The 14,811-nt window shown below is 37.0% G+C and overlaps 1 protein-coding gene across 1 annotated transcript in view; it reads left to right on the top strand.

The window, feature by feature from the left end:
- LOC113227263 (retinal homeobox protein Rx1-like) overlaps positions 1-14,811 on the top strand; it is a 66,860-nt gene that overhangs the window by 10,552 nt on the left and 41,497 nt on the right. Inside the window, exon 2 of the mRNA XM_026460165.1 lies at positions 11,938-12,182. Within this exon, the coding sequence (XP_026315950.1) occupies positions 11,938-12,182 (245 nt within the window). The remainder of the gene's footprint in view (positions 1-11,937; positions 12,183-14,811) is intronic.

Here is a 14,811-nt window from a genome sequence, read left to right as displayed (position 1 = left end):
AGAGACACACAACAATATAATACAGTAAATTGATTAAGAGACACACAGAAATCAAAATTAAAACGAAAAAAAAGCATAAAAACATAATACTAACCTAATTACCTTCGAGGGTAGCGCGTTGTTTTTGTTTTTGATGCACCATCAAAAACAAAAACATTGTGAGGTGAATGTAGCGTGCATATGTTAGTATCACGTAAGAATTATGTACATTATAAAATATTTAAAAAAAAATAGTAACTGTAAAAAATTGAAAAATAAAAATTTGAAAAAATAGTAACACAAATTCATAATTGGTATAATTAAAATAAAATAATAATAATAATCAGTACTTAATATCGATGAAAGCCATTGTAACACAAAATGATGATAATAAATATCCAAGAAGCAAGGGGACTTCATTCTAGAAGCCTCCGCTATGTAAAGCGTTTAGCAATACCCAGTTTTTGCCTATCAAAAATAAATTCCCTCAAATGTTTTTTAAACGTAAACTTAGTTTTAAGGACTCTAAGCGGGGGTGGAATATTATTCCAACATTTCGTTGCTTGATAGCGGAAGCTTCCAATAAAGGCCACAGTGCGATGAATTTGTCCCGCCAACAGAGGTCTCACGGTTCTAATAGAAAATTTGTCGTGAAAAGTGGAGAACTTTAACTTTCCATACAAGTACTCTGGTTTTTGGAACTTTATCACGCCAAACAGCATGCACGCGAGATGTAGATGTCTTCGCGAGTCCATATTTAACATGTTTGCATTGTTTAAATATGGCGTGATGCGGCTGCGAGGCGGGATTCTGAAGCAAAATCGACAACAAGCATTTTGTACACGTTGAATCAGGTGTTGTGTTTTACTCAACAAACGAGGACCGTAAAGTATATCTCCGTAATTAAGTTTGGAATGGATCAGAGATTCGCAGATGGTAATACGAGCATGCTCACTTAAATATTTACGTATTTTGTATAATATTCTTTTCTATTTCTATCTATTTTATTCTTTAATGCTAGGCTTGTTTGCACAGGTAGTAGTGCCCTTCCCGTATAACTAAATGTCGATAGGGAGGGGCACCATTAACAAAACTTAACAGAAATTATGGGACTGTTCTTTGCAAAGGCCAAAGAAGAATGAAATCTATTTTTAGTTAGAAGCTTTGGTTCACGTTCGAATAATCTTAAAAATAAAATTGAATTTAGTATCATCATTATCACCTGAAAGAAAAGTTCATGACCTTTGCTGGTGTAATTTTGCACTTTTGTCGATGCCTAGTTATCAATATATTTTTGTATATTTTTAGAGGTCGGAAATAAAAAAAATTGTAAAACATTGTATTTTATAATAGATGCAAGAACGCAACGCAATCGATTCAGTTCGACCATAGATTAGGTAACGTTCTTGTGCGTACGTTTCATTTTAAGCATGTTTGAATTGTTACCTACCTGAAGTATTGGTTGTTTTACAGGACACACATAAAACATTAAAGCTATAAAATACCTAATGAAATAATCAATTAAACAGTAATGACATAAAGCCAAAAATAAAACACAATGTGACAAAAATATTTAGACAATATTCAAACGAGAGATAATGAAAGTTGCAAAAGGAAAGTTTTGACAAGAGACCTCTTGCCAATGTCAATGTCACATTGATATTGAGAACAGTGTGACCATTTGTGGCAGATTTCTGCCATTTAGGCACATTTAATTTTATTCATTTTCATTGCTGCAGAACATGATAAGTTATATTAAATGTGGCATAGTTTGGCAGATTTGGGAATATTTGGGAAGTTCTTTATTGTTTTTGGGAACAAACTGAAAACTTGTTGTTTTATGCTACTACGAACAAACATCTGAAGCGAAATGGACAACGTAATAAACAGTTTCTTCAGGCTGTAGTCAATTAACTTTTTCCATGCTTTGATAATCAATCACAATTGAAAGGTCTCCTTAATGCACGTCGTCAAAAACACAAACACGCCGTCACAAAATACACGGGATGTCGCCGTTCTTCTTTTATAAAAATCTGTGTATGAGATTTTATCAATACTCTATTGCCAAACAATCAGTGATTCAAATAATAAATCATCAAAACATTATTTATTAACATCATATACTCGGAGTCCATGGTAATTTCGGTGTTACGTAGAATATTTCATTTGTTATTAAAAAATCTACGATATTGTATACGCTTAGTGCTTATTTTTGTTACAATGAGAGTAAGATTGCGCCACCGAAATGGTGAAAAAAATCTTCAAAAATATATCTTATCTAATTTATAAAATACTCAAAGGCTCCACGATTAGGTACAGTAAGGAATTTTTTCATACGAACTTCTTCCCGGAGAAAACGAACCCAAGACTTTGTATTAACTTTATAATTTTATAACGAAACATTTCAATAACACGACTTCTTGAGCATAAAGAAAGTCGAAACAGAACAAAGTATGAAACCGGTATTTCGAATTATACTGGAACAAATTCTTTACATAGTTAACATATTTTATTCGGTCACACAAAAGTATTGTTTTAATTTATAGCACTAATTAACCTACACAGTCCCAACACGAAAGTTGAAGTCGTAGCAGCGAGTTTAATTTAACCCAGCGTTTACCCACTCGTACGCACTGTGCTGTAGGCATTGCACGCGACTTTGCTCGTATAAAACCCAATCTCCAGTTTGTGAAGGTAATAATTCACTGAATGATACGCTTGTAATGCGACTTCTGGCTGCCTTATGACTGATAATATTAACATTACACCACAAAATCCAACGTTTAGTCACACATAATCCCATTTAATTAATTTAAAATCATTGTGTGAAAGTTCAAAAATAATTCAATCCGAAGAAGTGACAAATCCTGTGTAATTGAATTGAACCTTAAAGCTGTAGGTTGCGCAAATGGGTTTGCGGGACTCGTTGCTGTTCAAAATCAGGTCAAAGTTTGAAATTAGTTTAAAACGTGATTGATAGTGAAGTTTATTTCTTATTATTCCGCTTAAAATTCCACAAACAAACATTTTGACGTCAAAATGCAAAATCGATTAGTTGTATAAGAGATGTTTATCGCACGCAGGTAGAGTGCGCGCGGCCTGCCACCGGTAATTTGTGTGAAATTATTAATTAGCTAATCCTCATATCGCTACATCGGCTGTTATTAACTCGGTAAGGGGCTGTTTACACTAGTCGATTATTTCGTTGCAATATTTTATGTTTGAGATCATTTGGAAAAAATCTCAACTATTCACTTTGTATAGGCAGTTACACAGGTAATAGCGTTTACGTATTGGTCCTGTGACCGTGTAAAGCCAGATATAGTATTAAATATCTTAAGTGCACATATGTATTTGTACAATGACAGAACAGTAAGTATTCACATCAAAATAAGCAAATACTCAACACCTGGCATGGCTGAAATCGAAACTGTCTGTGCAAAGTGCATGTCACTGCGCACGATGTTTGTCTGCTTGCAATAACCTCTTTACAACTCATCCTGTTCGTCACTTTTTGTTCTTAAAAATTGCTCAACGAGTGCTTGTTGCATCACAATGTAGCTGTTGATGTTCTATTGGTTTCATTGCATATTAATATTATATAGGTACTTCGTTACCGTCGAATATTTCAACATCAATAAATATTAAGTATATTATCCTATTATTTACAATTTTTTCAGTTGAAGCGTGTAAAATTGAGCATATCGTAACATAGTAGTGTTTCGTGACACGTGTACTTTGTTGCCGAGGCACACCCCAGACACTCCATACAACGGTCGAAAGTTATTTACCTACTACTACTACTACTACTATATACAGCAAGGCGCTATCCGCACACGATCAAAAGTGTGCGTGAAGTGCCAGGGTTATCCATTACTTCTAGTACTTACATCAAGTGGTCACAGCGGTAACATAGCGAAAATTCTAACGCGAATCTGTTATCGATAATTGTATTAATAGAATCCTAATAATTATACAAATTCATTAGAGAATATTATATTTTTCATTAATTCACTAACTAGTATTGAAAATTTATTTTAAAAATATATTAAAAGCACTTAAAACGTTATATTTTGGGTAGATACTTTTAAATAAGGTAACCAAGGTACTTGAAATTACGTGTCCAAGTTTATCATTACCTAGTTAACAATTAGGTATATTCACTGCGTAATATTTATCGGCAATAGAAATTGCTAATTCGAAAAACCTTCTATTAGCACACGAAGTTATGGCGTCTCATTATATTAATATAATAAATCTGTATTATATAGTACTCTGCAATAAATTAAATGAAAAAAAAAAAAACAGTAACTAAATGAGTCTTAGACATAAGTTTTTTTTTACTTACTTCGTTTCTTCTTTCAGAAAATGAAAGAAATTCCTCTCTTTATCCTGTTTAGATGATGATAAACAGCCGGTATAATTCACGACCATTATAAATAGTAACGTACAATGATGTTACATATTAACGTACAAGTTCCGTCATGAATAAATGAAAACTATATTCAAATATCAAAGCTGTCATAGTGCGAAAACGGCTCATCGACAGCTTTGTTGTCGTTCAGTCAATGTGACCGGGCGCGGGCGGGGCGGTAAGTGTCCATTCTCTTTACTTTTTTATTATCTAGCCGAGGCCAATGAATTTCAGCGTCGCAGCACTTTCATTGAGACGACAAGCCGCGAGGATGATAGCTTCCGGAAGAGCACAACGCGCACTTGTTACGCTCATTTTATTTAAACTTGATTATTTATTTAAGTTATAGTTTTTTTTATAACACCAAGTGACCCGATGAACAAGTCGTGCGCCTGATGCTAACCTACGCGCTTGTCCAGAACAGTTGCAGTGCCACCAGAGCTTTAAATTGCAAAGATCTGAGGGGCACTACATCTGCGTCCGTCACCTTGAGACTTAAGTTGACAAGACCCATGTGTCTGTAATTTCACCAGCACCCTTACCCTTCCAAACCGGAACACGATAACGCTCACATTACTGCTTGGCGGCAGCAATAGGTAAGGTGGCAGTACTTCCCTGGACTAACTCTTTTACAAGGAGCTCTACTGCTACTAAACTAATACTACTAGTCGTGTTATTTGTATGTATTAAAGTGATGTACTTAATTCTCTATCTGTAATAAATGTAATATATTATGGCCATATAACCCGTGCTGCGATTTTTACGAAATAAACGATTTTCTATTCTAACTCATTCTCATCGTCATAAATCGAAGTAGAAATAACCTGGTTCGTGTTTCCCGGCAAAACAAAATCTCCAGTGTAAACACAGCACTAATCTCATTAGGAAGGCTGCGTTCCTTAAAGCCAGCTCATAACACGACCTTATTGCATTCTGAAAACGCGCGAGCAAAGTCGCGTGCGCGCGCCAATAACACGACAACCAAATTTCATTAGCCACTTCCCGACCTTTACTACACTTTAATACGACTAACGCTCACTTACGCGGGTCTGCTCTGCACAACAAGATTCCAGTGACAAGCGTAGATTCATTTAACGGTTTTGTCGTTAGCCTCGTGTAGGTTTAGAAGCGTTATTGTCGCCATTCATTTTAGCAACACTAGAGCTCCTTGTGAATGAGTTCGTCTAGGAAAGTACTGCCGACTTACCTATTTCTGCCGCCAAGCAGCGATGTGAGAATTACTGCGTTCCGGTTTCGAAGGGCAAGGGTGCCGGTGAAATTACAAGTACAAGGAATTTGTGAACTTATGTCTCTGGGTGTCGGGCGCAGTGACAGTACTCCTCAGATCTTTGCGATTAAAGCTTTGAGTGGCACTGCAACTGTTATGGACAGGCGTGTCGCTTACCATCATGCGCATGAAGTGTTCGTCCCGTCACTCAGTATTTATACTTAAATTGTTATGCCTATGTGTAGTACATCTTTTCCTATTAGTTCTACTAACCTGGTAATTGGTCCTTGCCTGGCATATTATTATTATTACTTATTAGGAATATAATTTGTAAAAGTAATGCCACTATTGGTCAATGGTCGCGTGGTTCTAGTGCGTGCGGCAAAATGTCGGACTACTGAACTCATAAGTTACGAGATAAAAAGGTACGTGTTAAGCAAATACAAGAGTCTAATAAACCAGTAGCTCCGCGAGACCCGCGCGCGGCCAAGTCCGGCGTGTTTCGGTTCTATAATTAAGCCTTATGTTGACTCAATAAACGGTCCTAATTCGAGAATTAAGTTCGCTACAAACTCGCGCTTCACATTTTCCAACGCGCTGCTTTACCTACTTTATTATTAAGTTCTTCGGAGCGCCACAAATTTATTAATTGGTGTAATATTTTAGCTTGCTCCAAGCGCTTGGATTGATTTATTTAAATCTTTGAAGTCATTAACATTTTTTGAGGTTACAATGGGCTTTGTTACTAATTTGTAAGTTGCGGCTGCAGACGGTGAATATTGGTTGATTCACAAAAACCGGCCAAGTGCAAGGAAAACTCGCACATCGATTCACTAGGTGTTACATAACATAAACACGTAGAGCGCTGGCTGTGAGAGGGAATATGTTGGCCCGTAGATAGATCACACGTTGTGCAAAAGAGGTCAAAATTGAGCTTTTCAAAGCTTTTTGACAGTGAATGTACTCAAGTAGTCTGCAGCCGTTCTGCAGCACGTCTGGCATTATTGTTTGCCGAGGCGCGAACGGACGATTTCTATGCCATTAGGTAGGCGTAAAAAGTTGTCATCTCATCATCATCATCTGATAGTGGCAATGGCATCCTGAGGATGTTTGCCCTTCGATTTGACTGTACAATCTTAGAGTTTTCACTACTAGACAAATTAAGTAATACTTTGTGTATTTTCAAAATTTTCGTATTTCAATATTTTAATTACCATTCAATACTTCCAAATTCATTGCAAATAGTAGTATTAACATAGTTTTAAGCTTTTCTTTTGTAATTAACGCCATTATCTTACGGGCCCTGACCTGAACTTATTTATTTCTATTATTTTTATTTATTATCATTATTATTTTGGATAGGTATCTATTTTAGACTCTCACTTCTCGCACGGACTAAAAGATTAATTTTGATTTGTTGTGGGAGATTATTATTATAATCTCAATTATTTTGGAATTATATCACATGTGCAAAAAGTTACAAGAATTAATTACATTTACAATTGAGTTTGGAAACATATTTTAGGATTTTTTAAATGAAACTGACTGACGTTTTGTGACGACGTGGCCGATGAATGCGTCAACACAAATTCCACTTGCCTTGCTTTGGACGTGGCTAATGAAGTACGTTCGTGTCCAACCCATCAAAAAATATGGAAATCTTTGTCCATCAAGTAATTTTTTAATATTTAAGAATAGCGAAAAGTTACATGGAGCTAGCTATAAGCTGGAGCGTTATCGTGATAGAAGAGTATATTTTTATTAGCAAAATGGGGTCGTTTCTTCACTAACTTTGAATTAAATCGATCTTGCTTTAGTTACTATCATTCCATGAGACATACCATGAGCAGATTCTCCATAATATTGTTTCAGTTTCTCTACCACTTAAACAGTGGTTAACTAAGACTCAAAATTCTGTGTTAGCCATCTTGAAAATACATACAGACGGACACCCTAAACGGTTATTGTTATAAAATGAATACATTCTTTGTCAATATTCACCATAGAATGTCAATCAGGACATGACGTCATCAGCAACCGAATGACGCGGTCACCGCACCGGACTGGAGCAGGGTGGCGAGGTGAAGGGAGGGGGACTGGATAATCGAATAGTCAGTAATTGATTGCGAATCGAATGTGGCGAAACAATCGACATTCTAATCATGATCTAACGAGTTCTAGTCGGCTGCGGTCGGCAGGGGACGGCGTTTGAATTAATGTTCAATCTTTTTTGGGTCACGCCAATGATTGTTATCTATCTCTAATTATGTAGGACGTACGTAAGCTCTTGGATACATTGCGCATTTTGCTTTTCAATTTGATCGCCAAATAGTAGACAGTGGAGCTCCTTGTGAAAGAGTTCGTCCAAGAAGTACTGCCGCCGGCTACTGCCACCAAGCAGTAATGTGAGCATTACTGCGTTCCAGTTTAGGAAGGTAAGGGTTATGTCTCAGAGTGACAGGCGCAGTGGCAGTGTCTTTCAGGTCTTTGCGATTTAAAGATATACTAACATAGTTTTAAGGTTTTCTTTTGTGACTAACACCATTATCTTATGGGCTATGGCCGGAAATAAATGGGTTATTATTATTACTATTATTATTATTATTTAAAGCTCTGGGTGGCACTGCAACTGTTACGCACGGGCGTGCAGCTTACCACCAGGCACACGACTTATTCGTCCCGTCACTTGATATTATTTTAAAAAATCCGCTTGCACTTGGAGAGTCTTTAAACTTAACCGATGTTTTTGTTTTAGTTGGTTGATCAGCTAGTACAATTGCAGCATAGAATTTGTGAATATTGTTATAGCTAGTATTTCAATAATTACCCGTAATTAAAGAGCCACTTGGTAAGGACGGCCCAATCTCATCCGGACTGCCGATTTTATAAAAGCAATCAATCGTGTAAACACTCACAAAGTCACCTTCGACGTCGTTGCCTTTGCAAGTGTTTCGTGCGTCAGTACATCCCTTTTATCAGCACTGTTCATGTAACACGATGTGATGCATATCCAACGACGGCAACGCAATTACAACGTAGCGAGCGCGATAAATCAAACACGAGAGTCCGCGGGCAGCGCGCGGACAGCGCGCGGGCAGTGCGGACGCCAACTGCAATGGCGGTGTATGATAATGCTATTATATTCAAATTTAATAACTTCTAACAATGGATCCTGTTGAATTGAAATATTTTGAAGATGTGCATTCAACTTGGCTAATTGTAGGAAGGAAAAACATTCGCGATTCGATAAGTCTGCTCGGGCTCTACATTAAATGCACTCCCGACTTTACTCGTAAATATGCTTTGAAATGTTATGTGCGTCTTTTATTTGTGAGCGGATTCTTCTGTAAAAGAGTTTTCTAGCATCGGCTGAAATGGGTTGTGACAGTAGATAATCATTACGTGTCTTTTACAAAATTGAAAAGAATTTAAGTATAATTAGGTACCACTTTCTTGCTCTATTAAAACGAAACATGCGTCACTTAATTCTTACTTCAATATCGTACCCTAAACATGCACAGAAGGTGAACGCGCGCCCCGCGCTGGTCATAAATAGCGTCAGTAATATGCATCATATATCATCGCGTATCAGCGCATCGCAGCAACAGCACGCCTTCCGCTCGCCGGTATAATTCCGCTCAGGCTACGGCCGGATAGATAATTTTGTTTGTTCTATTCACTGTTGGACGAAACGAGTACTCGAGGGTTGGTTTTCCAACGTTATTATTTTATTTGTCCATATCTTACGGTAGTTGTATTATATTTTTTAATATTAGTATTGTTCCATGCAAGAACAAAAGCATATGCAGTCGTATCGGAGCATATGCGTTATTTGAGCACTGGTATCTTTTAAGGAGGACGTTTACACAGTCGTAATTATTTGGCTTTTAGTGTATGTTAATGTGTTACATTTGACGCTATCGGCACGATTGCTACGCCGTCATTCCAATACTCAGACATTAATATTGCTGGCAGAATAATCATAAAAGCATTAACAAATTGCCATTAATCATTAATATTATAAAATCAAAATAATGTAAACAGTAACATGCAAACGTTAGCAGTGGAATTTGAAATGATTAATAGGTTTTAAATAAAACAAATACCCGATGTTTCGTGCGGAAGCGGCGGCAACAGTCGGTGGCGGAAACCGCGCATTCGCCGCCGCCATTATTTTGTCCGCGCGCGTGATTGAGTGCCTGCTGTGCAAAGAGTTGCATGTCATCATTTCCACTGATTAATAACTGTATTTAGTTAGTAGATAATTGTCTTTTAAAGTATAAATGTTACAGTTTTAACAACTTCTCATAAAACTTCTAAAAAAATTTAATAGAATAAAATTTAAGTACCTAACAAGGACGAATTATGGTACAGCGAAAATGCATTACTTATATAAATTTTTGTGACATGATTTGTTCTAACTTTTAATGACTCTATCCATCGCATTAAAACAAGAATAGTTTTAATAAAAATAGACCAATCACTGCACGAGGGTAGTGGGTCAGCAGGCAACTCCCATGCCAATAATTTACGTCGAACAGATCTGCTACAGATTTTAAATATTATAATAAAATTTAAGGGAACTTTAAAAATGTATGAACATTAGGGGATTCACAGTGGGTTTTCTATTTAAATACTTTTTCTTATTTTTTTAAGAGGGTTTTATCTTTATAGATATGCCACCCTCATAGGGGCAATAATAAGGTGTTACAATTTATTCTAAATACGATAATTTTCAAGCCGGCGTGTTTAAAATTTGCATAAGTTGTATATAAAACTAAAGGGACACGGTAAAAATCAGTACCACTTAGCGTAAGTAACATAATTATGGGTTTCGTTACTTTCCCATGCAATGTTGGAAAGGCAATTATTACAGCTAATATACTCAGTGTACGGCAATCCATTATAAGGACGAATAATTAGTGTTGAAATATGCAGATTTTCATGTTTCAAATATTGTTTTAAGTGCACGGTGGATTGGCTGTATTGATCTGCGGAAGACATTTTGATACGTTTTTCGTAGAAATTGGTAAGATCAGATAATATTTTGGTTTGAAAAAGGTACAAGCTTAACTACATACAATTTAGTAACACGATTTAATTCGAATCGAAGTCACCGTCGCGTCACTCACAACGACGATTAAGAAATCAAAATCGATACGAGAGTGACAAAACACCGGCATTGTGCTCAGATTGACCGATCACGAGTCAAAACAGACTAACTGCATTAAACACGTCTCATTTGCACGCGTCTAATATGCCAATGAGGAAAAGAGACAGACAGACAACGGCGCATTAAGATTATTGAGACAGATTACACGCGGCAGCACAAAACAAATAAAAATATTATGGGCAACGCATTAAGACGTTTTACACTTATCGCGATACGATCTGAGCTTACCTTTTTGTAATAATTATCGATAATCTGGCAACACTCGCAGCATTATCGCCCATAATGGCTTGTCTTGTTGTTTTTTGATGTGGCAACCCTAATCACGTGTCAGATTTGCCGTGTTGCTCGTATTAAACCACCTTAATGATTTTTCAAAATGGCCTCTTGATTGAATTATTCTTTTTGCTGCTGCGGGGCGTTTTCAGATTTTGAGCGTTAATTGATTGTGATTAAGTCTATAATGTTTTTGGGGTCACCTCGTACGCTAATGACTGAATATGTTAATCGTAATTTCCCGTCACGACTTTGGCAAGTCATTAATCGCTGCTGCGCCCACGGCGCGATTTTCTTCGCACGATGATGTAATTAAAGCTATCTAAGTATTCTATTGGTCCATTAGTGGTTCTTTCTATAAGAGCCACGTCACGTCACTGTCAGCTACAAATCGTTTTCTTCCTCGGTAGTGCACACAATTGGTTTAGATCAATAAGTATTCCCACACACAGCTTGAACTCGCTCACTCGGGATTATCCTAGTCATATCCAGTTCTTCTGCAAAACAGATAATGGTCTGTAAAGGCATCGTTAATGAACTTGGTCTTAAATTCAATTTATCGAGTCACGGTCAGTATCTACGATTATTATTTAATAACGTTACAGTTTAATTATGGCTGATGTAGCATTTCTCTAGTCAATCTTTTAAGTTACACTGAAGCAACGATGTGTGTTGCATTTAATGAACTCTGAATGCATTTCTATGCGTGCTATTGCAGGCTGTTTAAGAATTCTTTTAACTTAATGTCGACACTAAAATGTTTTCAGCACTTAATGTGCAACGTGACACCGGGCAAAATTTATTTAAACTGCCTTTAGTAACAACCGCTTTCAGAAGTCTTCACTAACAATGCGCATTTGCGTGTTGCAGGCGAAGGTTCCTGCAACAGCAACGATGGCTTCCAGCCGACTGCCGAAGACAAGTCCGCAGGCAGCGACGAGGAGCCGCCGGCGGGATCGGCCGCTGACAAGAAAAAGCACCGCAGGAACAGGACGACCTTCACCACGTACCAGCTGCACGAGCTGGAGCGGGCCTTCGAGAAGAGCCATTATCCCGACGTTTACTCGAGAGAGGAGCTGGCGATGAAAGTTAATTTGCCTGAAGTAAGGGTGCAGGTTAGTATTTTTTTTATATTTCTCCTGGTTACTGGAAAGCGCTGTCATAACAATTATTTATGTACACATTAAATCCTCGTAGAAGCTTCAAAGCGTCATCCGCGCCACCACTGGTAGGTATAAGCATGATATCTGGATACAAATACAAACATTGACGAATTTAATGGTTCTTGTAACTAAATTCACAATAATATATCGTGTCTAATCAAGCAACTATTATCTCTGTGTGAGAAGTATTTTTCTTTACATTTCCCTAAACCTAATATGTCATAAACCAGCAACGTGACGTGTTTGTACATCACTAAGCCCCACAGTGAATATTAAACTAAACAAAATTTCGCCTCTATTAAGTGAAATGAGAACACTTCGCAAACAGAGCGGAGGGCTCTTCGAAAAGGGTAAACGGCCAATAATGAGCCCAAGGGCTTACGCCACTCAATCCCCTTTAGCTCCGAGCTGAACATATGTCAAGCGTATTCAACGTCGCCACTCACATAAGAACCCTCCATTCCCTTTTTTATTACAACCGTTTTTACCTTTGCCGTAGCGTCACGGCTCTTGCAGAACTAGACACATCCTAATTGCTTTCTTATGCTTTAGCAAAATAGTGTAAGTGTAAAGTAAAACAGTACCTATAGCGTGCGTCATAAAATTTTACCGAATGCAGTGAGAAAGTTGGTTGAGTGCTTGCTAAATAATGTGGTCGTCACTAATCTGACACTGTATTTGTTGTAGCTTAATAAAGGGTTGCAGTGACGCGACACTCGTAAATGTAGTTGTTCGAGTAAACTTATTACCATTGTGGAACGGCCTTTGTGTCCTTTTCTTGAGGGAGGCTCCCTTCGGTTTCTTTATAACAGTCGATAATGCGACTTAATCGTTACGTTGCTTATATTTAATGCCGATTTTGGCGTTGATCTTCACATTTATGAAACGAAACGGATAATGGAAAATATCAAGCCCGAGACATTATAAACTGTTTTGTAAAATGTCTATTGCATGTTTCGTTCTATCACTACCTGTTTTTGTTAGAAATCCTCTAAATATTTCATTGTTATAGTTGTTATACACAATGAAGAGATCCGGCTCCAGTCACTGGTTTATAGCAGTCTGCTAGTTTCTCTTATATTCACTGAGCAATAATGATGAAGATCATCCACTGAAAACAATAAAAATAAACGTTTGCTCGAGATAGTGTCGCGTGTAGTGTCCACTGTGTCCGCTAGTGGCAGTGGCGAGTTAAGCAAATTACCGGCGACACTTCCGTCGCGACGCGCGCTCGCTAAAGACATACCGTGCCCTAGCTCCACGAGTTCAGTCTAGAACGTGCCCACGTTAATTTACAAACAAGGTTTACGTCAGCTTGACTAACTTAACTTGGTAAACGTAATGTGTATTAACAAGAAACATATTTTCGAAAGTTATGTTTCCACCCTTGGTAATAAAGTGACGCAATTCGAAAAGTAACATTTTTGAGAAACTGACAGAAAAACACACAAAACAAAACTAGTATTATCGTTTTTAGTATCAAGCACGATTTTGTGAAATTTAATTTGTGTGTGCACGTTGTTTGTTTTTAGTCTATACCGTGAGTATCAAAAAACTACGTTTGACTTTGAAGACGAATGTTGTTTTTTTAAAAATTTATACATCTAATTCATTTGATAATTCCGATCTAAGTGATATTGTACATAAAGTGTTATTACCTCATTATCGAAGCATCAAATCCCGTCACCCGCATATTTCCGTTACAAATATCACAAAAGAAACAAAACTGTTAAACTCCTCGTACATACAAAGAAATTATCTTAAAAGCAATCTTATCTCAAACATCTAAGTTGCAATTAATTTCTTTTACAAAGCAGTCACACGTATTTCTATTGTCAACTTGTTTCAAAAAAACAAAATTACTTGAACCGTTCAATAGAGTAGCACGTTTAAAAGGAGGGGTCAATTGGGATGGTTATATCTATCTTAATGTGACCTCTCGGGTGAAATGAATAATGGAGAATGAAAGGTCTTTTAAGTTTTAATGACCAGTTTATTTTAAGTTCCAGTTCGAAGGTGTTCGTTCGTTGTGATAGGTCTACGTATGATGGTTGTTCCGCGATGAGAGGAAATCAGGAGAGCAATAGAAGTGCGATGGTAATCGAATTCGCTACATTGCTCGTGGATCTATAATATTGAATACATAGGGCGAAGACTAATTATGATTTGGTTTTTCTTCTCTAATAACATTTCCTGCAAAATTGTTTGTTGAATTGAGTACGTAATTTTGACTAGAAAGGTCGATGTAAAAACCTAGTAAATGTGCGCTATCCGATGGTTGTTTTTATATAGGTAATCATTAATATATTTTCGTTCTTTGTGTTGCAAAGTTTTTCCTTTCGCCTCTCTGTATTATTTTTTACACAAGCGTTTAAAAATTTCCTTCAGCAATAATTGTTTGTGTAATAATTGGACTTCTATTAATAAATATATGGTGACCCTACGACTAATAGAATAGCGACCACTATATACTATCACCTTCCAAATTATACTCTATGGCTTCAGATATAAGGCTAGCTATTCGCCCGATTTCCTGCGTTTCTTCTCGTAAAATGTCAATTTCTATCCTATGGCCTCACAG

The sequence above is a fragment of the Hyposmocoma kahamanoa genome, unplaced genomic scaffold (genome assembly GCF_003589595.1).
Source record: "Hyposmocoma kahamanoa isolate Upper Pololo Valley unplaced genomic scaffold, ASM358959v1 204, whole genome shotgun sequence".
Classification (NCBI taxonomy): Eukaryota; Metazoa; Arthropoda; class Insecta; order Lepidoptera; family Cosmopterigidae; genus Hyposmocoma; species Hyposmocoma kahamanoa.
Note: the sequence above shows the minus strand (reverse complement) of the source record. Positions and strands in the feature narration are given on the sequence as shown.